This window comes from Cottoperca gobio, chromosome 3 (assembly GCF_900634415.1).
Source record: "Cottoperca gobio chromosome 3, fCotGob3.1, whole genome shotgun sequence".
NCBI classification, from domain to species: domain Eukaryota; kingdom Metazoa; phylum Chordata; class Actinopteri; order Perciformes; family Bovichtidae; genus Cottoperca; species Cottoperca gobio.
The window spans coordinates 20,611,095-20,636,223 of NC_041357.1; the positions used below are offsets into that span (position 1 = coordinate 20,611,095).

At 40.2% G+C, this 25,129-nt stretch overlaps 1 protein-coding gene across 2 annotated transcripts in view; it reads left to right on the forward strand.

Annotated features, from left to right (window-relative positions):
- The first annotated feature begins 54 nt into the window (after positions 1 to 54).
- The window catches only part of myo1ea (myosin IEa), a 46,764-nt gene continuing 21,689 nt past the window's right edge, over positions 55 to 25,129 (forward strand). For both annotated transcript variants that reach the window (XM_029462163.1, XM_029462170.1), the window contains exons 1-9: positions 55 to 395; positions 12,664 to 12,807; positions 13,863 to 13,952; positions 15,048 to 15,142; positions 18,518 to 18,605; positions 20,489 to 20,578; positions 21,544 to 21,675; positions 21,984 to 22,118; positions 22,406 to 22,538. In XM_029462163.1, coding sequence (XP_029318023.1) covers positions 393 to 395; positions 12,664 to 12,807; positions 13,863 to 13,952; positions 15,048 to 15,142; positions 18,518 to 18,605; positions 20,489 to 20,578; positions 21,544 to 21,675; positions 21,984 to 22,118; positions 22,406 to 22,538 — 910 coding nt within the window. In that variant the 5' untranslated portion in view covers positions 55 to 392. The remainder of the gene's footprint in view (positions 396 to 12,663; positions 12,808 to 13,862; positions 13,953 to 15,047; positions 15,143 to 18,517; positions 18,606 to 20,488; positions 20,579 to 21,543; positions 21,676 to 21,983; positions 22,119 to 22,405; positions 22,539 to 25,129) is intronic.

Genomic DNA, 25,129 nt, shown 5'->3' on the forward strand with positions numbered 1-25,129 from the left:
ATATTCCGCGTGCAGCGCCCTTTGATTGGACCTTCTGGCTCCGTTTCCTGTGTTATGTTTTAGAGCCGAGTTTTGAGGGCACTGCTCCCTCCGTAAATTACCATCCAGCTCTGTGTTTGAACACTGCTGCTCCGCTGCTGTCAGTGTACGACTCAGATCTGTCTGCACAATGGACGGAGGACATCGCTGAGGATCCATGCCTCCATGCTTTCTGGAGTTTATCGGGAATAATATCTTCTGTAGAGTTGGATTTTTTTCTCCTCTGGTTTTAGACTTTTAAAAACTACAGTTTTTTTTTTAAAAACAGTGTGAACTTCACTGAGGTTCGCACAAATACTGGATCGCGGGGAATACGACAGAGAAGACTGCCACTGTTGTGTTGAAGGCAGAGGATGGTGAGTGATATTTACACTGGGAGATATTATGACACTATTTACTTAATACAGTCAATATAATTCACATGGTTAACACAGCGGCTCTGTAATGAAACATTAACTCGATATATTTAATTTAATTAAATCCTAATAGTGTCGGTTCTATTATGGTTATGTCTTCACACTTTTTCCATTAACCAAATATAAAACTATACTTAACTTCAGTTTCTGTGACTTTATCAGGCAGATTGCATTATTGTTGTGAGAAAAGTAACTAGGTGATATTTCTTGATATTCTTTTATTTTTAAGGTTATTTATTGACATTATACTGCCCTTATTTATCATAAATCCACAATCAGTAAAAGTCATCTGTTTCGGACTCTTCATCCTGACATCCTGTCCCTCTGACAGTCATAGACTTTTTATGGTCAAGAGAGAAAGTAATTAGACAGCCCTGACCCACTGCTGTTGAGTTTCTGAGTGACACCCAGAGAGGTGTAATGTCACTTAAAACATTACTTGGATGCATTTAAGGTGTAACCCTTTTCTTTAAAACTGGTTAGTCTTGGAAGAAGAGACAGCCAGGGAGCATGTGTCAGATGGAGTGTGTGTGTGTATTGTATGTGTGCAGCATTGTTGTGTGAGTGTGAGTGTGTGTGTGTGTGTGTGCATTACATGGAGACAGGTTTTTCCTGGTTACTGAATGCCATCCCTGCAGCAGACACGCCTAGAGCCAAGTTATGGAGCAGGTCGTGTGGCCTCGTCATTGTGTTTTGCCAAAAATTCCTCAAGCCACAGTTTTCTGTAGCAGAATTCATACTTTGGCTGTTGAACATAATAATATAGCTGGGATGCAGCTTCTTTAGCACATTTCTATGTGTCTTTGATAATATGGCTGCTTCTTTGTTAGTGGAGATATCACTTTTAACTAAAGGTGTTGTAATTTCCCTCAAGAAAACAACATGTATGTTTATTTTGTGTTTGCCTTCAGGAATATGAAGAAAAATACTTTTATGCTAACATCACCAAGTTATGAGCCTTTTGTAAAGTATGTTTCATGCTTCATGCATCTTCAAACCTGTTGCTTTGTTTAGATGCACACAAACAATATCTAATTAAAACAGGTAGAACTGCAACCTGTTAGCATTGTGCTATCCAAAGTCGTGAATTGAACCCGTAGGTCGGGTTGTTTAGAGACAAACCCAAAGGACAAAGGTTGCATAATATGCAGTCAGCATAATAGAGCTTTTGCACTTGAGCCACGATGTAATGTATTCCTGCAACATTCCTGCTTTATTCTACTTTTGTCACGTACTTACGTCGGAGTTGCTTTCTTCTTGTGAACTTGAAATACTCTCCAGCCATGACAGAGTTATGAACTTGATGGTGTGGAGAGATACAACTTAACATCTAAACATCAAATAAAAGGAAGGAAGTTTCAAGAATGGCTTCTAAGATGTGAAATGAATGAAAACATAGTGTAAGTTTTGTCTTTGTCAGTTTTTTAGGTGAAGACAAGGAGAGTATCAGCATGTAAAGAGTAGAAGAGAGACAAAATAGTCAGATTGTCATCCTGACTGTCTGGAGAAGTAGACACCAGCATCACTCACTGGTTGCTGCTCTGCCAGATGCTGAATAGCAAGTTGGTATGACAGCAGATGGTTTGCATTAGTTTCTCCTACAGGGAGGTGCGTACCGAGTAACCCCCATCTCCCTTCATGTCAAAGCTGGTGCTCCATTTTCAAACCGATCACTGCTGTAGAGATTTGCTCAGGAATTCAAGCCCTCTCTCCGAAAACAGGACGAACACCCATTCCGTGGACCTGGGGATCTCGTTAGGCCTGTCGCTGTGGTTCAGTACACTCGCACACTCTTGATCAGTTCCATACGTCTTTGTAACAAAGCTGCAACTATGTTTTCAATGCGTTGCTGTTTGTGATGACGGACCTCACGAGTGTTGACTTCTTCTGTTGTTGCACTTGTTTTGGAAAAGAGAAGCATATAAATTTCACATTGTAAATTCAAGTTGTCGACTGCCATTAAGTTTGTGAGCTTTTTTACTTTGTATGAATCTGCACATTTCCTTTTACTTGTATTATTTAATCTTTGACTTCATTACAAGCAGATGTGGTACAGCTTTATATTTTGTTGCACTATTGATAATGCAACAGCAATAACTTTTATAGTCTAATACCTTGAGATGGACGCCACACTCGCGAATCACTTACTTCATCACTTACGTCATCTTCTTAATTGGCCAACATATCGTGATTGTTCTTAAAACTCAGGCATTGAGCCATGCCTTCTACTCTGGGACATTTTGCAGTTGATTTCTGACACTTTTAGTTTTTTGATTTTGTTTTGGGGATGGCTAAGCATTTGTTTAAGGATGGTTAAGCATTATTTCCACAGAAAACAAAGGCTCCGTCTGTGTCGTCACTTACAATAAAAGCATTTCAAATGTTTCATCAGTGAGTTCTACTCAGTGGTGGAATCAGGGCCTCTAGTATTCTTGTAAATGTGAAACATGATATTGAGCCCTGGAAGTGTCTGATGAGGTGAGGAGCATGACTCTATTTGTTGTGTGTGCTGTTGCCAGGAGTACAGAGTAGCTGCTCAGCGTGGCTCTATATGTTTCCCTCAGCCTTGCTTTCAAAATTAATGACTACCAACCAGGGACGCCTTTACTCTACTCATCTACTTACACTGTTGTAGTTCTGGTTCTGAAGTCTCAGCCACCATGTCTTCACGGTGAATGATGGGGAGAGGATGCAGCTACTTCAGCTAATCCACCAAAGTTAATTCGCAAAGCAACTGGACAGAGTGCTGTGTGATGCATTTGCTCAGAGATTAACTGGACTTTGGCCAATAATTACACAGCTTTAATATTTGAAGGCGTTTCATGGGGTCTACATTTACTACTTTGGTTCAGAATGAAATATCTCCACAATGTTTGCATGGATTGCCCTACAATTTGTCATATATATATATATATATATTTGTTAATGTATCTGCAGCTGTGCTTAATATGCAGGTTTGTGTTTGCCCACTGTTAAGCAAGTGATCATGCCCTTCACACTTGAAGTAGATGGAATTGTTTGATAGGAGTCAATCAATTATATTTGGCATCTTAACGCTGAACATCATTGTCTCTAACATTTTAATGAGTTGCAGAGCGTTAAACTAAATGTTCTCTCCAATTCAATGCCTGAGCAGACCGCTTCTCTTTTACTTTACAGAGGTGATGAAATAAATAGTAAATTAACTTTGTTATAAATGCTTTCTTGTCTCTCTCAATTTAATTATGTAAGTACTGCTCTGTGTATTATCCTTTATGCATGTTTAGTTTGTTTTCCTTGTTCTTAGATTATGAACCAAGCAGTGTCCTGTCATATTTGCATATATAACTTCCCTCATCGTGGACAGGGAACAAGGTCAGAGTCTTGCAGCTGTGCTCTGGTTATCTGCTCTGATAGCTTCCCATGCCAGCCAGTGTTTGGCCTCTTTCTCTGTCCAGTGGAAACCTCCTTCATCTTTATGTCGTCAGTTGCTGTCGGATTGGCCTGTAGATAGCTATTGTTTAACCTTACTTCCTCACAGAGACACTCTATTCGCTCACTTAAAAAAGGGACCTTTATTTATTCATGGACAATTGTTGGTGTTCAAATCAATAGCGTGTGTGATAACCCCAACATAACAAGTTGTACATGTATATTTTTGACACAGACCATGTGGGAAAAACATGGTAGACCAAACAAGAACTGAGTCAAAGCTTTTAAAAGCCTTGTCAGCTGGTGTTTTTCTCTTGAAAGACATGAAGTAACTGACTGGAAACAAAGTCAAAATTAGCTGGTTTGAATTAGTTGTCTTTTTTTTTTAGCCCATGTACCGTGGCGAGGCTGAGTCAGAGCATTTCTTATTGTGGAGTCATACAGTGACGTGAGTGTTAAAATAGTATCCTCTTGAACTTGAGGTTATTTTCATCCATAAATACTGGTTTTACAGTGTACTACACATATACTGTACTGTCAGCTAAATATAATACTATGGTTACTTACAGCAGCTAGGGTCACATTAACAATCATAAAACTAAATACGTTATGTACCATATAACATGCCCATAACAGGACATTCAGCGGCTTTATTTTCTGATGATCTGGTTGAAATGGGTTGCCTTTGGTCAAAATCTGAAAACTGTCCATCGCAGAGATATTGTGGTATAGTCACAGGAAGTTCTTTCTCTGCTCTCTGAAACTGTTATGAACAGCAGGAAGAATTTACTCCTGCAAAATATGTTTGCAGTAAACAAATATTTGCAGCTAATGTTCCTATCTGTAATACAGCCTGCACAGTATGTCTAGCTGTCGTACTAGCTTGTTTAGGTTCATAAAAGGCATATTAAAAAATGACTGTCATGAAGCTGAGGAGGCAAATCAAGCTAAAGGGAAACATTGATGCACTTTTTGTTTTAAGTCAACACCTATACTTTATCAAAGAAGCAGACTTTTCTTGCCTTCTTATTAAGATACTCAGACTGAACACATCCGTCTTTTTTGTTTAACACTTTTAGCACTTCTCTTTAATTAGGAGAATTACAGTCTGCATCATCAACCAGTGCTGGCTGGTGCTCCGTTCATACTGGAAGCAGTGTGCTGATTCTGTGCCGTCAGTGAATGCATTGAAGAGTCATTCTTTTAGCTACATTATGACTATTCACTCGGGTGGAGTTGAAAAAGTCAATGTCATGTCATTCGTCATATGAAAGTACCACGCCCCTTAACCCAAAGAACATGCAGTAGTAGTTGTTTCAGTTACAGTAAGTTACAGTGTTGTCATGCATGTTAAAGTTTATTGAGTTTATAACTCTGGAGAACAAGCGTTTCTATTTCTGAAAAATGCATTCTTGCTCTTAGGTTAAAGCTCAGGGCTGACCCTGTGTGACCTTAGGCAACCTTTCTCACAGTAACGTGAGGCACCTTTGACCAATATCAGCCTTTCAGCACTGTACTGAAATAATTCCTATAACTTGGTGTTTTTTCCGAGTTATACCGAGTCCTGGAGGTCTGTTTCAAGTGTATCTGTTATAATATTATCTAGAGATATTAGATTTACAGAAGCAAGACTTCTGTACAGATACAACCACTCTGATTCAGCAGGAAGCGCTCTTTGAGACCTTTTGTAGACTTTGACTTTAGTCATTTGCTTCTCTCCTGGCAGCTGTTTAATGAAGTGAGCTGCCACTGTAGCTTCTTCATGCTTTTCTGTTGATGGTACATTAGGAAATGATGGAGGCATTACTATACACAAAAACATAAAAGCTGGGTTATTGACAATGAATTGCTAATAACCCACTTAAAAATATGTCTTATTCCGCTCAATTTATTCGTCAAAACTCAAATTTGATGAGTCCATGGTTTTCATTTTTAGCTTTGAAGAAGTGAAGCATTAAAAATAATTCATGAGTTGCAGGAAACACAAAAAGTCCAGGCACGTTTGGTGGCGTTTTACCAAACGATTCACCCTGTTAAGCTTCTCCTCCCTCCTCAGATTCAGACGAGTCTAAAATGTGTGTCTGACATGTATTTGCACATATTCAGTTGCTACTAGGGAAGATGCTGGTTTGGATTTCGCTAATTGAAACTGGAGACTGCAGCCCTGTTGTGACACAAGGCATGGCTATGAATGAGTTTCCACTGCAGATGGTTTGTTTACATTCAACCACTACTGAGGCTGCTTTTAAAAGAAAATCCAGTACTTTGTGACACGTCTCCTGTCTAGGCTTTCAGCTGAATTCCCCCCCTAAACCACTTTGTCTTTGATATTATGTTTTATTAGCAGCCTTGTTGCTGTTGTCATCCATTTAAGAGATGAGTTGTTTCCAAAGTTTTACTCTACTCTGATAAAGGAAAGTCCTGTGAAGCTGCAGCTTTGTGTAGTTGAGCCTGAGATGTGTTAATAGTCGTCCAGTATCTGTTTACACTTGATCATTATGTCCTCTTTCTCTGGGAGGGACGGTGCTCAGCCCTGCCCTGCAGGCACAGTATTATAACATCATCATAACCAGTCAAAGCTCATGTTACCAAATCCTCGCAGAATAATATGTTTCTTTTCATGCTTCCCTTGTGTGTGGCTTTGAGAATGCTTTACACCGGGAGAAATCTAGACATGGAAAGAGAGAACGAGGCTTGTTGGTCTGCATTATTTATACTGCTGTCCCAATAACAGTAAGTGACCACTGTGCAAAGATGGTTTCTGCTCCTCTATTATCGTCTACTGTATGTGCAGGTGTTTGTCACAAAAATAGTTTATATTCATTATTACTCATATTCCATACATTTCCCATATCCTGTGCACCATTTCCAGGGACTTTGGCTCCAAGCCTTTGCATTCATAGGAGGTTATTGTTACCAGTATATGACAGAAATGAGCAGGTCAGTGCTGCTTTGATTGAGAAGACAATCCTTCACTGATGAGTCTTTGCTGGGATCACTGCAGCTGACATTGTGGCTGCAGTTTTAAACAATTGACTGACTCTTCAAAGAATGATAAGAAATACTGTACGATATTTAAAAAGAGAGGTTTATAGAGTTTTATATTTCAAAAGCTGCAGTAAAAAACAATTGCAAGCTTCAAATATGCAGATTTACAATCCCAGTTGTGGAGGCATATGGCTAAAATGAAAATCTACTCGCATAAAATGTATTAAAATTCACAAGCTTCTTGTAATTCAGTGTGGATTTACACTTTAATCAAGTGTGTGTGTGTGTGTGTGTGTGTGTGTGTGTGTGTGTGTGTGTGTGTGTGTGTGTGTGTGTGTGTGTGTGTGTGTGTGTGTGTGTGTGTGTGTGTGTGTGTGTGTGTGTGTGTGTGTGTGTGTGTGTGTGTGTGTGTGTGAGAATGAGCATCCCATCCCTCAGAAGTGTAGACCGGATCAGACTGCCTCACACTGTGGGTCATTGCTCCTCTGACACCACACACACACTCAGCTTTTTCTGTCTCTCATCATTGTTTATCTTCTCCTTGTACCTTGCAAAGGCCAACCATCTCAGTCAGCAGTTTTATCTACATCTGGTCCGATTACACGCTGTGAGTGAGTTTGGACAAAGTGCAAACGCAAGCAACAGAGACCAGGTGGAAATGCTGTCTACAGAATAATACCTCCTGAAGCTCTATTTAGTTTAGATCAAACCAGATATGTTTTGCATTCCTACAAGGAGTAGGGGGAAAGAATCTGTCAAAATCAACCCACACATTACTGCCGTTAATGTGTTTTGCAGCTATTCCCTGACCTCATTTGACACAGGAGTGGACAGTCTTGGTAGATATTATAGCCCTTTTGTAGTTTAAAATTCTGTCTTGTAGTAAGTCAGTGACCAGTGTTTTTGTATGTTTCAGACAGTTTATTATATAGAAACTGCTCTTTACAGGATACCATTTTCATACCATAGATTGCTCTCGCATCATTTTGGTGTAGCAATGAACTTGCAGAGGTTTCAGACTGAGATAGGTAATCTATAAAAGCAGACATTTCGGTGCCTTTTTTGTTCCAATTGATACCATGCGGCTATGTGATAACACAGTTGTAGGCAGGGAGTGTTTTGAAAAGTAGTTCTTGTTGGTGCATTCAAGGAAGCTCGGAAATCAGAGAGTCAACTTCAAAAAGCATTCACACGGTTTCCGAGTTTAAAGATTGTTGGAAAAGTAAAGCAAGGGAAACAAAAACTAAGTGAACATCATGAAAAGGAAAATGCAAACTTGGTTGTCCTCCGGTTGGAAGACAGAGTCTCCCAGAAATGTTTTAACTTATCATTGAGAATCAGTTTTCCACAGTCGCTGCTCCAAGCTAACAAACATTGTTGTGTCAAACAAAATAAAGCTGAGCCATTGTTCATGTGCAGATTTGTGGCTCCCCTTTTGTCTACACGTGGACCACAGATTGGGCTGTTAATGATAAAAAATGCTCTACAGTCTGCAAAACCAATTACAAAAATGACAAATTTGAAGGTATAAATTAGAGCATTTATTAAATTCCTTTAGGTTAGCATAACAAAACAAAATAACTAAGACATTTGTATAGGACTGAGACTTTTGGAAAACTCTCCTCCATGAGTGAAATTACCCTTAATGTGTGCTTTAATTTGTGACGTATGTTTACCCAATTAGATTACTTTCATTGCTATTTTGCCAGCAGCATTTTCATCACACAGTCATTGGTGAGTACTGATAATAATTTGGAAATAGCCGGCACATCTAAATCACTGCTGTTGGCCAGTTAGTCATTGCCCTACATCCACAGCTAACTTGAAACAGAGCATCATCTTTTCTTTGACCACCAGTTGGTCTTTAACTTTTCTGAAGAACAGCAGCAATATCCCTATTCATGTGCTAGCGCATCTGATCTGTGTGTAACATGTATCACAGTCAACACAACTACAAAAACATGTACTGTATGTGTATATTGTCAAAGCTATAGTTTTTGAAAATTGTCTTTATGATAGGAACACTTTTGGAACATGACATTTAAAGGCGGCATTGACTTTAGAAATCAGGTCAAGTACTCTGGTACATGGTGGTGCTGCTAATCTTAAACATGAGGGCTTATCTGACATGGGGTCTTTCCTAAAGCAGTCCGCTCCAGGCCGAAGTCACATCCACTGAAATACTTTGGCCATTTTCCTGAAGTTGCATTCAGTGCATGAGCTATAAGTCTGCTTGCAGCACTAAGAAGGCTGTGTTCTTAAGCCAGATTTAGCTTCAGAGGCTTCAGCTAACATATCCTGCAGTTTATACTCTGCTTCATTAAAAAAAGCCTTTTCTAATCTGATGATGACAACCAGGAGACTCAGCAGTGGTCCTGTGCAGAAACTAGTATTTGATTAACCTTCACCACGTGACGTCAGCTTTACATTTTTCCTCAGTCATTTGCTTGTGTTGAAGTTGTGTGATTTCTCCAGAGTTGTGGTACAGAGTGATTAATGACTTTAGTTGCTTCTTATTTTAGAACAGAGGAATTTGTTCTCATGGCTTTTATCCAGATTTGCCTGAGAGGGCAGAGCAGAGACGTAGTCCCAACACATGGTGGACTGTGTGTCAGATCCTAGGTGTGGAAAAAGAGATCGGCACAGAAGGGAGAAATGTGGAGAAAAGTGCCGCTTATGATACTGAATCAAACCCAGCCATTTCCTGTACCCCGAGCCAGAGCTGCTCAGCACTCTCCATATATGGTAATGGTATTTGCATGGAGGGAAACCCTGGGTTTATGGATCAGGACTGGTAATGAAATTCCTTTGTATTTCACTTCTGGGAAAAGGTCCGGTCCCATAGTTTGGGTTTTGAACTGAATAATCTTTGATTTTCAGAGGGAAAACTAATAAAATATTATACTAATAACTGTTATACAGTAACTGTAATAATTAATAACTGTTGTCAGTGTTTTGATCAAACTGCTTCTAAACACTGTGTGTGTGTGTGTGTGTGTGTGTGTGTGTGTGTGTGTGTGTGTGTGTGTGTGTGTGTGTGTGTGTGTGTGTGTGTGTGTGCGCTCAGGAGGAAGTCTATGACTCCATGGTGATGGTGTTGTTATGGCCACCATAGTTGTGCCAGATGTCCCTTGTGTGTGTGTGTGTGTGTGCACACTTACTGTATGTATGACGCCACCACCGCAGGCCTTCAATAAGTCATATTTCAATCTGTGACGTTCTTATCATAAAACCTATAAAATACAACTAATTGTGTTGTGTGTCGCTGTTTGTTCGAGGATTACTGGTTTGAATAGACATACTTATTTATGTTACCAGTAACACACATGCTTCCTCTACTGGACATGTCTTTGAGCGAGTCCTTCCTGCAACCATTAAGTATTGATGAGCTGCTGTTATGCTTTATCTGCCTGTAAGTGATTACTAAAAATACTTTACTGTATTCTTACAATCTGGCAATTTAACTTTAGGTGTTACATTTATCTTTCTTAATCTGTACACTAGGGCTCACTTCATGATTATCATGGGCAAAAACATTTCACGATATCGATATAATCGCAATATCTATAGAACATTTTATTAATAATAATAATAATAAGATAATATCTTCATCATATGCCAGATTCATAAAATACATTTTAGTGGTAATACAAAGAAGCATTACCATGAAACGTTACTGGTTCAAAACTTCACAACAGAAATCTTTGTAGGGGAAGTGAACCTCCACCCCTATTACAATCACAGTACAACAATCCTCCACCCCTGGCAGCAGCAGAGGGGAGGTTGTTTCAGGCACCTCCCAGACATCTTTGTGTGTACTGTATGTGAGCAGCTACTCCCTTAGTCCTCTGCTGTGAGTAAGAATATTTTCATAGTCCTCTCGCCTCATTAAACATGGCCTAAATCTAAACAGACAAACAATCCTCAGAATATGTGACGGTTACCTCTTACGTCTCCAGCTTATTACCTCTCCCTTCCTGAATCTGTACACTTTCATTCCAGACATAGAAGACAGAGGTTAAATATAGCATGTTCAATTGTTTTCACTTTGTGGTCGGGCAAGCACTCTCTCCTAACGTCTCCTAAAGGTTTTCATATGTCAAAGCACTAATTGTAAGAAGTAGGTAGCTAGTAATTGCCTTAAAGAAAAGAGAATTTGAGTTTATGAGGGATACAAAGAACAGTGAATACAGGCTCACACTTCATATGTTCCTAATGTATGTGATGCTGTACTGTGTCTCCATATTGTTATTCTTCTACTTCTGTTCACTTTGTATAAACGGCACCTATTGGATGTCCTGAAAGATGGATTTCTTCTATTTTTTAACGTTAACAGATTGTAGAGCCCTCTGAGATGCATTTATGATTTCTCTCTGTGGGTCTACCTTTCTTCACAACATGAATTCGCTACTCCTATCATAGGTTTGGTTTCCCCCTCTCGTTTCACCCATTGTCAGGATGTGCTTTTGTCCTTGAGAGAGACATCAGCCTGTCATCGTCGCTGAGGGAGGAGAGAAGTCAGCATCTCCCTCTGCCGCACCTAAAGAATCAGTAAAACCTGGTAATGGGTGTGATCTGGAGAATTAATCAAGCTATAATTAGCTGCTTCCCTCTTGAGGGGAAAATACTCCCTGGATTTGGGTGAAAAGCTGTTAACATTCCTCGTCATCTCCCATGCTATGACGGAGTCTGTAAAGTGGTTTTAATTTAGCTCTTGTAAAGAATTAAGTTTCCCTGAAGGATATTAAAAGCTTGCTAGCCCTCCTCCTTGGCTAAATAATTTAGAGTTAATTTACGAAATACAAAATGAACTTACACTGGTTTATTTTGTGGTGTTACTCAAGGGTTAGATCTTTGCTGTTTTTGTTGTATTTATTGTTGTTTTACTCTAAATTGTTAGTATTTGTAGAGTGCTTGTTTTCATTTAACAAGGTCCAGCAGCCGTGGAGCTTTTGATTACATCACATGATCTTCATCAGCAAATGGAGTTTTCCCATTTCTCGTGGAATTATAAACATCTTATCCATTTTTTCTGAACCCTTTAAGGACTTCTCATGCATGTGTTCTTAAAAGGTTGAGGCTCTAAGCTCATTCTTGACCTTGTTTGTAGCAGTCTACGCATCTGCAACATGAAGTACAGTATCTTGCTGTTAAAGTATATCCTTTTAGCCTGAAGTTATTGTTTAGATTGCCACTCTGCTCCTTCCTCTCCCCACACTTCCTCACTAAAGAGGGAGGAAGTCAAGCGTTAACTTGTGTGTTGACTAATGTTCTGGATGCTCTCTGAGGCTTTGAGTGGTTCTCCGTCCAGGAGAAAGAGACTCACTCCTCGCAGCACATTGTGACCCTGGTCCACAGTAGCCAGACAACACTGACTCACAGCGCATGATGAATGACCTCAGTTCTCTGGTGACTCACTCAGCTAAAACAAAAACAGGAATGTATGAAGAAAGCAGATTGTTAGGATGTGGATAAAAGTTGGGTCGGAGCATCTTTAACACTTGGACAAATAACACAAAGCATTTCTGGGAATCTGACCTTGCACTATTTCAAAGAAAACACAGCTCATCGTGCTGCTGGTATCATAAAATATGCACACTGTGACTTTTTGTTGCTGTGATAGTAACCACAATCCCCTTTGCTTTCATTTGTGTGATACAACCACACCACCTCAGCCTCTGAGCCTCAATTCATTCATGTAGCAGTGCATCTGTGTCACCTTGATGTCAGACTCTCGATTAGTCCACGCCATCTCATTGTGTCTTTCTGAATGAACTAACAATTGTACATTGTATGTGTTTTGTTGCAGGGGAGCCGGGGGCACTACCGGTACCACTGGCAGAGCCACAATGTCAAACACAGCGGAGTGGATGACATGGTGCTGCTCAGCAAGATCAATGAGGACGCCATCGTGGACAACCTCAAGAAGAGATACATGGATGACTACATCTTTGTATCCTTTGCTCACAATCGCTGTTCACACCTCGGCGAGAAATAGCCGAGCCCCCTCTCATCCCTGTTATTCCCAGAATAGCTGAATGGTCATTCACAGTGTTATTGTAGCAGTGAGTAATAGCTCAGTGTTGGGAGGTAACGCATTCCTCCTGAGACTCTGCCGTGTGCAGGGGGCAAAGGGACTCTCTGTACGTACCTCCCTCCACTCCACAGTCAGACATACTCTGGTTTTATCTCACTGGGGTGCAAAATGTTAACAAAACGGTGTGAAAAATAACGGATTGCATAATGGTGAAGTCTGTTTCAGTCTTTTTTTGAGCAGACGTCATTTTTGATTGTGGTGGGGATTTAAAATGGCGAGCTGTCATTTTCATACAGTACGTCGCACAAATGCTAGGTTTAGATTTCTAAAGTGCAGCTGTGGCGACACACACATAAGCTGTTCATGACGTGACATGAGTTGATGAATGAATGAATAACCCCTTTGAAAAGCAATGCTGAGCAGCTCATTGCATAAACTTCATCCCCGCTCTGGCAGTGCACAGGATTATAAAGTTGAGTAAATGCTGGCATTTTTAGGTTCAACATCTCTGAGACAGGCCTTTGATTTGGGTCAATAAATAGTCGTAACTGTGAGGTCTCCTTGCCAAGCCTGTGGGTCACTGTAGGCCACCCACAATAGCAGCTTTATTTGCCTTGAGCAGCGTTTTGGCTTCAGGACATAAAACCTCACAGTGTTGCATGGTCGGTCTGTTCTCTGTCATTTGTAAGCAATGGATACTCATTTAGCTTCAGGCCTGATCACCAAATACTCCACTGCTGCACTATTGTACTCTCTTGACGTCATGACAGCCTTAGATTAAGTGATTTCTTTCCTTTTTATTACAGTCTTACAATCTCTTTAAAAAAAATGTAATACAGATGTTTTGCCATTTAAAGGGAGAATGTTTTTATAAACAATGTTTGCACTTCCAATAAGAGGTGAATTTGGTGTTATTTGTTTTTTGCTGATTCTGTCTTCCTTGTATGATCTTTAATATATAACCTTGTCAGACATATATTGGCCCTGTGCTCATCTCCGTCAACCCGTTCAAGCTGATGCCATACTTTGGGGAAAAAGAAGTTGAGATGTATCAGGGCGCAGTAAGTAGGATACTATATGACCTATGAACTCATTTTAAATGGCTTATGTTGTCTGAAATATTCAAACCGGAAAACTCACTTCATACTGTAAAAGTAGTTACGTGTCAGGGGGCTTTAAGATGGCAACCATCTGAAGGATAAAAGCTTTGAAATGAACTGGGTTAGTTGCAGTGCGAAGTTTCCAGCGGACGGGCGCAGATGTTGCTGTCAGAAACTTGACTCAACCATAGAGAAGGCTTGGCAGTACCTTCACAGAACAGCCTGTTCGAGTCTGCCTCCTCTCTTGGCCGGCCTGCCGAGAGTGGGTTTGTCTCCTTAAGCCAGAGCACACTGAAAGACTTCATTAATATCCTAACCGACTGTGAAAACACTCAACATCTCACACAAATGTAACAGTTTGGCAGGTTGCAGTTAAGTGCACTGGGTTCAGGTGTGCGTAGTGTTATCAGCTCAAACTACGAGCGAAAGTTCAGAATAGTTTGAAACGATCATGAAGGTAACTTGTCCTATGTTTTCCTATCCAGTGCAGACATTTCACACAATCTTGGAAATAAGCCATCAAGGCCAAAGTGGTGTTAATATATAAATTATAAAAGAAATGTCCACAAATCCAACAAAAAGACAAAATCCACCATCTCTCAGTACTTCCCTACCTGTCTGTCTCTTTGAAAAGGCTCAGTTATTTCCTGAAGCAGTTGGGCACTGTTGTTTTTATTAAAACAGGAGTACGTAAATAGTGCATTTGTTGAGCACTAGTTTCAGTGGCGGATTAATACACATTTGGTGCTCCAGTAAGTCTCCACGGCAGCAGGATGCTGTGTGTGGCAGTCCAGATAAAGTGCAGTGCCCATGTTCATCATGCAGGAATATGTCACAAAGTGCAACAGAGTGGCTAACTGACATGTTTTTAATAGCTTATTGACAATAATGGAGCGCAATGGTACAGAGAAATAAGCAACATTAGACCTAAAACAATACTAAGTACAATAGAGAAATATAGAATATCCCCAGATGTATCCTTTTAAAGTGTTCCTGGCTTTAGTTTTGTATTAACAAAAGCATTGGTTTTAACTAAATTCTTTTATCAACTCTCAGGCTCAGTATGAGAACCCTCCTCACATCTACGCTCTGGCAGATAACATGTACAGAAACATGATGATTGACAGCGAGAACCAATGTGTCATCATCAGGTAAGACTTTTGATCCCATGTCATTTTCCGCCTTCTTTACACATCATGAACTAATGGCATGTGACAACCAACACTGTTTGAGTGTTACCTCACCCCTTGTGAGACTGGTGATAGATATATTTTATAACATAGCTGAGCTGCCGCTGATCCTGATGTGCAAGTCGTGATAATAGTGGTTGGGAGGGGAACAGAACAGGTTCCACCACATCATTTGGTACAGCTGATTGACTGAGAGTGACGTGTTTCCTTGGTGTTCATCCATCATATCACTTTCAGCTTCAGTGACATGTAAAAATGCACTTATAGCTAAATAACTGCTGGATGTGGACTCAGTTCAGGATGTGAGATGGAAACAAAGCAGCAGTTATGTTGGCTATTTTTGAAGAACTTCCTGGTTTAAAAAGAAAAGAAACACAGCAGGAAGAACACCTGCGTGGTTCTTGGCTCAGAATCACTATTTACTTGGCTTTAGAGAGATTTTAGGTACTTTCACAGCCTTTTGTCTGTGAATGTTTTTGAGCTACAAAGCTGCAGGGAGAAAAAAGTGTGGTGTCATAATCGGGGCTTTATCCCATTGGCCCTGTCACCTGAGCAGCGCGGTTGCTATAGTGCTTACCTCATGATGAATGACCCCTGCTTCAGCACTTTCGGGCCGTTGTTTGGACAGCCAGCAGTTGCTAGTTCAGTTTCCCACATAAAGGCACTGAGGTGGATTTTGTCATCGACTAAATCAGCAAACAAAAGCATGGAAGTGGTTTTATGATGAAGCAGGTCTCCGCAAACAAAGGCTGCTGTGAACTGCTGGCCAGGCAGTGTGGTCAGCATCGGTGTGCGTTAGCGCTTTTCCACATTTACTAAGAAAATGTGTGAATTAACCATACGGGGGGGGGGGATACAGGATGAAGTGGTGGAGCAGTTTTGACTATTATGACCTATTCATTTACTTTATCTAGCTGTCTTCTGCTTACACCAGCATGTGACTGATCGCTATCCCTCAACATCTGAGTCAGATATGAAAGTGATGAAGTTGAGCAGGTTGGCACTCCCCTTCAAACTATGAGATGAACTCCAGTTTAGTTCAGAAATACTCGATCATGTTTGTTTGTTGACATTTTTCAACAGAGCCACAATTTTCTGCTCTTTTATGCAGACTTACATTTCAGTGTTATAGTCGGCATGTCACCTGAACACCTCTTTAAACCCAATCCTAATTTATTTAGTGTTGGCAGTCCTATTAGCAGGATTATTTTATTAATCCTCCTTCAACTGTCGAGTCACTCTTGGTGGATGGCTTTGATCCCAACCCAGTTGATGTTGTGACTGGTTTCACGGACAGCTGATGTTATCTACTTCAGTGTTGATTCAGTCTTTTGTCCAGAGGCTTTGCTAAATCACCAATGTAGTTTTCCCCACAGCTGCTGCACATGTCATAAACCACTCCAGTGTGTTTCTCCTTCCTCCTCAAGGAACTGAGGGCAGCGTATTCATTATTTTAGGCTAAATGAACAATTGATTGTGTTGCTTTGAAGTGGATCGCTCAACAGTTCAGACACTGTATTGTACCAACAGTCAGATTTCTTACTGCTGCTGGTTTGTTGCATCGTGTTGGTTCCTGTTTATATTTTTTATACTACTTCATCTCATGTCCTCATTTTCTTTCATAAAATCTACTGTACTAAAAAAAAGCTTTAATAACACAACAACAATTATAGCTTTACAAGTCCGCAGAATACAATTAATCACAAACTCTTTTGGTCATTTGTCATTCAAACCTTTTGTTGATTAACTTGCCTAACCAATTCCTCGGCTCACAATCGACATCCTCGTCTTTTGGACTGTTATATTGGGCCTTAAAACGGATCAGCTCAGGCTCCTGTAGCTTGAACACAAAAAGAAGGTCATGTTTTTATGGCACTGCTCTCGCATTATCACAGAAGAAATCAGTTGACTTGAATATACTGTACATGCAACTAGTTCTGCGGGAATGCAGTTTGCCTTATTAGATTTGAAACCACCAAAGCTAGTGTGCATCCTTCTCATAGCTGATGTCAGTAATGATTTAAGAAAGTTGATGCTTAAACCTCCGTTCCTCTGCATTGCATTGTTTCACTCTTGTCCTTGTTTGGTTAATAAATCTCTGTGGAAGTTAACAATGCCTTCAGCATTTCAGCGCCACAACAATGAGACTCGCCCATACTGGGGGCTCCAAATGGGACTCCCATCTCCCGCTGCTGCTTGTATTGAAAATAGCTCTTCAGAAAATAACTTTCATGAGGAGAAACAATGCTCTGAGTGGAGCTTCAGGGGGTTTTCTGGCATTAAAAGTAAAACTCAGCATATTGGTTTCTTGTTGTTAGTTGAGCAGTAAGAGTGCAGTGAGAAAGCCCAGACAATGCAAAAGGATTTTGAAGAAACAACAAGGTACATATAGGGGGAGGGTTACAACCATATAGAGGTTGCTGTGTAATGGAGTGGCTCCCATGACTTCCTCTGGCAGCCTCTAACAGTCTGCAGCTGTGTTTCTCACAGAGGCATTACCAACCTTGCTCTACTTTAAGGCACAGAAAGAAAAAAACAGACTTGACTCTCATCCACTGCCAAACCACATATGTCAAAATAAGTATGACACTGGCAAAGTGAAAGGCAAGGAGGAAAATACACAAGTGTAGGGAGAGGGGGAAAGAAAGGAGGGAAAAATCTGTGAATGTGAGAAAACAGAGTTAATGTCCTTGTTGCTGCAGCATCCATCCAAACAGATGTGCTGAAGCCACATTTAGCCTCTGAGTTGAAATGTGCCCCTTGTTGCACGACACATTTTGGTTTATACATTAAACGGAGTGTGTACACGTGAGAGCAGGAGGTCACGTGTTTATTTAGCAGTGTTAGTGTAACTGATGATACATAAACCTGCAAATTGGTAAATTGGGATTACTGTTAACGGTCTTAAATGTAAATGTTTGCAGTGACTTTACCATATTAATAAAGAATATGTACATGTAATAACTTGATTTGTGGGACATGGGATCCAAAAGTAAGCTCACATATCATCATGACAATGTTTACCACATGCAGTAGTTCAATCCAAACACCTACAGCTTAAAAACTATAAGGTCATGTTTACCTTGTGTTTTTAAATATTTTATGAGACTCTGAAAATAGTGGCAGCATGAACATGCACATAACTCATTGGTTACATACCTGAAAGTACCAAACAACCACCTATGTCTGCATGAATCACTTAACTTGACGTTTGAGCATAAACTCAGGTGTCACATGCTTTCAGTTATTGCATTAGTTGTATTTCAATTTGACTCAGAAGCTCAGATTGCATGTATGGGCAAACAAATGGTTATATATTTTGCGTCTGTTTTTCAGTGGAGAGAGCGGCGCAGGGAAGACTGTGGCAGCCAAATATATCATGGGCTACATCTCCAAAGTGTCAGGAGGCGGACCCAAAGTACAGGTGAGAAGAGCTGCTTCTTCTCTTTGAGGACGGTATGTAATAGATGCATGAGATGTTGAGCGGCAGCATTTTTTAAAGAAGTATTATGATGATCTTTTGCCATGCAAAGTGTTAGGGTCTGAGTGATAATAAAAAGCAAATACTTTTTAAATTCTCGTAAAAAGTTAGTATGAAGAATTCACGGGGGTATGTTGAATTTGAAAACAAGAAGATCACTGCTCACAAAGTAAAGTCTTGTTGGACGTATGGGAGCTGAACCTCAATGTAAATGTTGTGTACAGCATCCACACACTTTGATCAGCACAATATTCATTCATAGTGGCTATTGATTGAGGTTCTGAAGAAGGTTGGAGTGCACAGATGTCTTTTCTATCATTATTATTAGTATTAATATTACCATATATTCAATGGAGTGGAAATTAATTTGCTTAGTAACATTTTCAAATTAATGGCTATTCCTCTGCATCAATATCATAATCATTTCTTAGATTGTTTATTTTGTTTTGGTCGGATTATTATCCTTAATGTCACTGCAGACTTTATGAAATCAAACAACCTGTTGCTGCTTCATTCCTGCACTCACTTCTCTCATTAGACCCAATCTTCCTCTTATCATCCTCCTCCTTATACCCCGTTATCAGTCCATCGGCAGCCTCTTATTCGCCCAACCCCCTTCAGCCATCTGGCAGTACCCCAAACCAGCAGATGTCCAGTTCCTAAGCTCAATAAAGATCTAAAGTTTGATGAGGAAATGCCTGCACCATGATGGCAGTGGGATTTTTATATTTAATCCACTCAGAGCTGCTTTCCACCAAGGCAACGTAAGAAATCATCTTCAGGCTTTAAATTGAACAGTCGAGCTGATAGTCTGACTAAATCCCATGTGTTTAAATTTATGTGATATTATTTTGGCTGTTCAGAGTTTCAAGTTACAGTATAAATGTACACTCCTAAAGCTAGCTATGAAAATAACTCTTAATGTCATTTGTTTAAACAAATGTGGCCTTTACAGTAGACACACACACGCACACACACGCACACACACACGCACACACACACGCACACACACACACACACACACGCACACACACACACACACACACACACACACACACACACACACACACACACACACACACACCCACTTATGTCTCCTCCTCTCCCAGCTGTTGTTCAGCATTATTTCTCTTTCACATTGTGCACACATTGTACGGTATGCTGAGTATAGAACATGCATTGTTATGCAATTTGTTTATGGTGTGTGTGACAATAGTTTTTAAATCACCCTTGGATAATCATATCCATCATATTCATAATTAATACAAAAAAGTATAGATATAGACTGTTTTATTGATTTATAATTTAACATCTTGACACCATGTTGAAAATGTGTTCTCACTTTAAGTTGTTTTCCCTCGGATTCAGCGTGTTTAGACAAAATCTTGTCAAATTAGTGTAGGAAAAACCTCCTCTACCTTGGAGGAGTAAAATGATGTAAACTAATGTAAACTAATAGCTGTATGGTTCTCTATAAATAGCTTGAAGTGTAGTGCTTATGTTTTCCTTTCATACTGGACTACATTTAGAAATGCAAAAAAAGTTCCAAGAAATAACTTCTGTGTACAATAACGGAAGTCGGAATAGCTCTGTCTGCTGTACCGATTTAAAACTCATGTGTTTCTGACATGCAGATGGCTCACAGGAAAGATAATGTCCTCCAGACTGTGTGTGTGTCTGTCTGTAGATGTGCATCTGTGTGTGCATGCTCGTGGAAAGTTCCAAAGACGTATACAGCAGCCTGTCAGCGAGGGTGTGAAGTGTGTGGTATCCCTACCTGCTGTCTGTGAAGTAGCTAACGGCTCATTGCATCTGTCTCCTCGCAGCACGTCAAAGACATCATCCTGCAGTCCAACCCGCTGCTAGAGGCCTTTGGTAACGCCAAGACCGTGAGAAACAACAACTCCAGCAGATTTGTAAGGCTTTCATTCTTGAGTTTTCACTTTTTGTGAATCATGATGCGTAGAATTGTGGCTCAATTCATAACTTGTTAGTTTTACACAAAGAGAACATTTGAAAGTCAATTTCAAAGAGTGTAATCAGGGGAAATTAAAAGCATGAGCAAAGTTAATTTAAAAATATTCCTCTTGTCAGCCTCATCTTTTGTGTGTTTGTGCCAAGACCGATTTGCAGGTTTAGTAAGACGACTCTGGGAAACATATACAAAATTAGAATAACCCACTTACATTGCAAATCTCAAACTGTGTTCAGAGATAAATACATGCAGTAGGCACTACTTACCCCAGAATAATTTGAGGACTCAACTTTTTTGTGGCGCACCTTTTGGATCCAAGCTGAGACTTGAAAACAAAGATTTGCTGTAACAGCTTTTCTGTTTAACTGCATGAGGAAGCAAACCTCATGTGTGTCCTGGTTAACCAGAGCTGTGCTGTAAGGACACATTGTATAGAAAGACATACATGCACAACCACTGAGGCATATTCTCAGTATATTCAGTCAACAGGGGCTTAAAATAAAGGCAAAACAGATTCTAGGACACGTTTTATTGGTGAACTGTTCAGATTAGCATACAAAGCAGTATTGTCTCAGTAGTCGGGATATTTTTAGATCAATTTTTGGGGAAATTTGTTTGGTTTGGCACTAATGCCCTGAGATCACTGTCTTTTTAAAGTGCTGCCTTTGAATACATAGTGTGTCTGGAACAGATATTGGATTACAGGCTTGTCTGGAGAAGAGAGGAAGACAAAAAGCAGATTCAGATTTTTTATACGCACACACGCACACGCACACACACACACACACAAGCTAGCAACCGTAGAACAGCCAGGTGCCAGTATTTGAGATCTTATAGCTCTGGCTTTCCATTTTATTGCAGCCCTCTCTAATATGGGAACAATAAAAACATGCTTTGATCCATCAGGGGAAATACTTTGAGATCCAGTTCAGTTCCGGTGGCGAGCCAGACGGAGGAAAAATCTTCAACTTCCTTCTGGAAAAGTCACGTGTCGTCATGAGGAACCCTGGAGAGAGGAGTTTCCATATATTCTATCAGGTGAGGCCTATTTGTTAAGCCACAGAGTGAACGGGACACGTTTGGCTCGTGAAGAGGGTCAGTGAGGGTATATCAGGACACGTTGGGTTTGACGTGCCATTTGGCTGCAGGAAGAGGGTCAATCTGTTTTCATTGTGGATAGCTTGAAAAGAAGTAAATGTTTTACTATAGTGCAGTTCTTTGATATGCAAAGTGGAGCACAGTGTATAAATATACGCCTGAAAATGTATAAAGACTACACTTCACACAAGCTTTGTGCAAAAACGGTCTGTTACATACACAATACACTAATCATTTCTGCTCTACAGATGATAGAAGGAGCCAGTGGAGAGCAGAAGGGCAGCCTGGGAATCACAAGTCTGGATTACTACACTTACCTCAATCAGTCGGGTTCCTACAAAGTGGACGACATCAACGACAAGAGTGACTTCCAGGAGACGATGGTACGGTCAGGTTCCCTCTGTTTAACAGGCAATAACTCGACACCCTCTGTAGTGTTATGTGTGTCCACGAATCTCATACCAGCGTTCATGTGGCTCACAGCCTTCTCTTTACATTCCTCTCCCTCCCTACCAGTCCTCTTTTGTTTTCTTTTCCAATGATCTCCTCCTGTTTTTGTTTACCAGTGAGACCGCAACAGGAGTAATTAGAGGACGTGGGTACCACAGGAGTGAGTAAACCCACACTGCTGCCCTAATTTAGCATGATCTTTTCCTTTTGCTTTTCCCAGCATGCCATGGATGTGATTGGCATTTCAGCAGAGGACCGCTCCATGGTGCTTCAGATTGTGGCTGGAGTCCTGCACCTGGGAAATATCACTTTCAAGGAAGCGGGCAACTACGCTGCTGTGGAGAGTGAAGAGTGTAAGTAGGCTCACATCAGGACTTTTGTGCCTAATGTGATTCACACTAGCCCAGGTAGCAACAACCTAAAGCTCACATTAAAACTTTTATGAAAATGAACGTGGGATATAGTTTGTTGTTTAACATTTAGCCGAGAGGGACATTTAAAAATAGGCCTTCTAGGTTCATCATGTCACCTTTTGTATGTGTTTTGTCAATCAACAGCTTCCATCTCTGACAAAAATAAATTATTAGTTAACTTTGCTTTTTAATGTTTAACGCTCCAACAATGTTTCACTCCCTTTCAAAACAGTGATGTTCATCCTGATCAGACTCTCAGAGAAACCGTTTTTATGTTTCTCTTGGGTAGGCTGTGCTTTGAGATAAAAGCTAACACTAGCGTGCTGACATTCTCATTATGACAATGACAATGCTAACAAGGTTAGTCTTCCAGAGTCTACTGCCACGCTCGCTATTCGGACTTTGACCTCCTCCTCTGGGGAGCATGAATGTACAAACAAATCATTGCAATCTATAAAACTAATAGTTGCTAATAGTTGTTAAGAGATATTTCCAGTCTGGACCAAAGACCAATATTTCCATTCATAGAGTCACGTAGTGTGGCTAAAAAAGATACAGTTCTTTGGTTATGACTGAGGCTAACAAGTGAAAGACAATGGTGCTGATGTTCAGGGTGATTTGTGATCAATGTGTGTGTCCTTTGGTTGGTTTTGGATGATATGTATTAGTTATATACAGTGTTATTGTGTTCATGCAGGGCTTCAGACAACTGTCTGGCGTAATCCAGGCCTTGCTATATTACCAGAAAATAAAAAAGTATTATTGTAGGTCTGGACATATTTCACCAGAACCTAAAAATACTTCTCCTTCTGTCCCCTTCCCTTCTGCCTTCTTCTGCCTCATTTTATTCTTCTCTGCTTTTTTCTCTTTCCTTTCTCCTTCCTCCCCATGCTGTGTCTGAATGATGCAGATGAGAGTGCAGTTGCCAGTGTACAAAGCCTTGGTCTGTTCTGTGCAGACGTAACAGCGGCACTCCATAATCTCTGCCTTTCCTGTTCCCTCCAGTCTCACTTACTGTGTGCTTTAACTGCAGTGTGTTGCACATATGAAACTTCACCAGCCAAGTTCACATCGGCTTGCACTCAGCAGCAAGACTCAGTGCGTCATCTGTTGTTGAAAGAAATGCTGAGACTACTTGTTCTAATATTTGGAAATTATTTTGGCTGGTTGGGACTTTATTTAGTGAAAAGTAACTTGGTCCAGACAGTGACGTGCTGATTTATAAAAAATGACTATTTTAGGATCTTATGCTTTTCAGTAGGAAAGTTATTTTTGGGTTTGGCGTCCTGCGCCATCAGCAAGAAGGTTTTTAGACTCTAACATCACAACATAGCATATATACATTCTGTTTGTAACAGTGCCTTCTTGAAGCTGTATATTTGAGTAAGAATATATCCAAGATGCCATTTTTTAGGCTGTCTTATTCAATATGCACCTTTCAACACATACCTTTGGTTTTGTGCTAACCTTTAGCTTAGCACAAATGCTGCGACACAAAGAGGTCCAGTTGCAAAATAGTCCCGAACATGATCCCGCAGATAAAACCACAACACCGTTTTTGTATGAATTAAACCAACAGGATATAACAGTTACATTAGTTAATCAATATATACATATAAGTGAGCTTTAGGTGCTTTGCTGGTTGATTTTGTTATCTTTGGACAGAGCCATGCTAGCTGTTTCCAGTCTTTATGCTAAGCTAAACAAAGTTGCTTATGGATATAATTTTATATCTAGTGTACAAATATGAGCATTGTATCAATCGTCTCATCTAACTTTTGGAAAAAAAAACAAATAATTTTCAAGAATGTCAAACTATTCTTTTAAAAACTGCTCTGATACCAAGGCTCAGAAAATATTAAAGGATAATTTCACAACTCGTTCCAGATGAAACTCTCAAGAAGCTTTTATTTATTTATAAAAGTCCCACACCTGAACATAAGCAAACATGCATCCAACATTTTGGATCAATATTGCAGGAATTAAGTATTGAGTGACAGGATCATTGCATGTGTCACGTATTATGGGATGTGACACACTCTCTCCTATTGCTCTCATTAACCACTGCCTCTTTGACTAACACATGTCCTGCAGAGAAGCTTGTGCTAATATGAGCATTGTTCCCAGTTCCCATAAACAACCTTTTGTAAAAGCTTCTGTTACAATCCATACTCTTCCTGCTGAACACAAAGAAGGACTTTTCCTCCTGATTTAAGCAGGCGTATGGTCAGTCACACCCTTGTGTCCCATAAGGGGAGCTACTGCAGTGGTCGGATGCATTCCCAGACGCAGTGAGTCTGCAGGCCTGAGAGCCATTTCCTTTTCGGGGAAGTGAGTCACTGTAATAAGGCAGGGAGGGGCTCTCAGGGGAGAATATCAACGCCAGGTCGGGACAAATGCTCTGCGGTGTTCTCAACACTCTTTTTTTTTTTCGTTCAATAGTTAGCCCAATACTATTCTTCTATTTGGCATTCAGCTATAATTCAGATACATTTTTTCCTTAGCGTCAGAGGTTTAGCCACAGAATCACC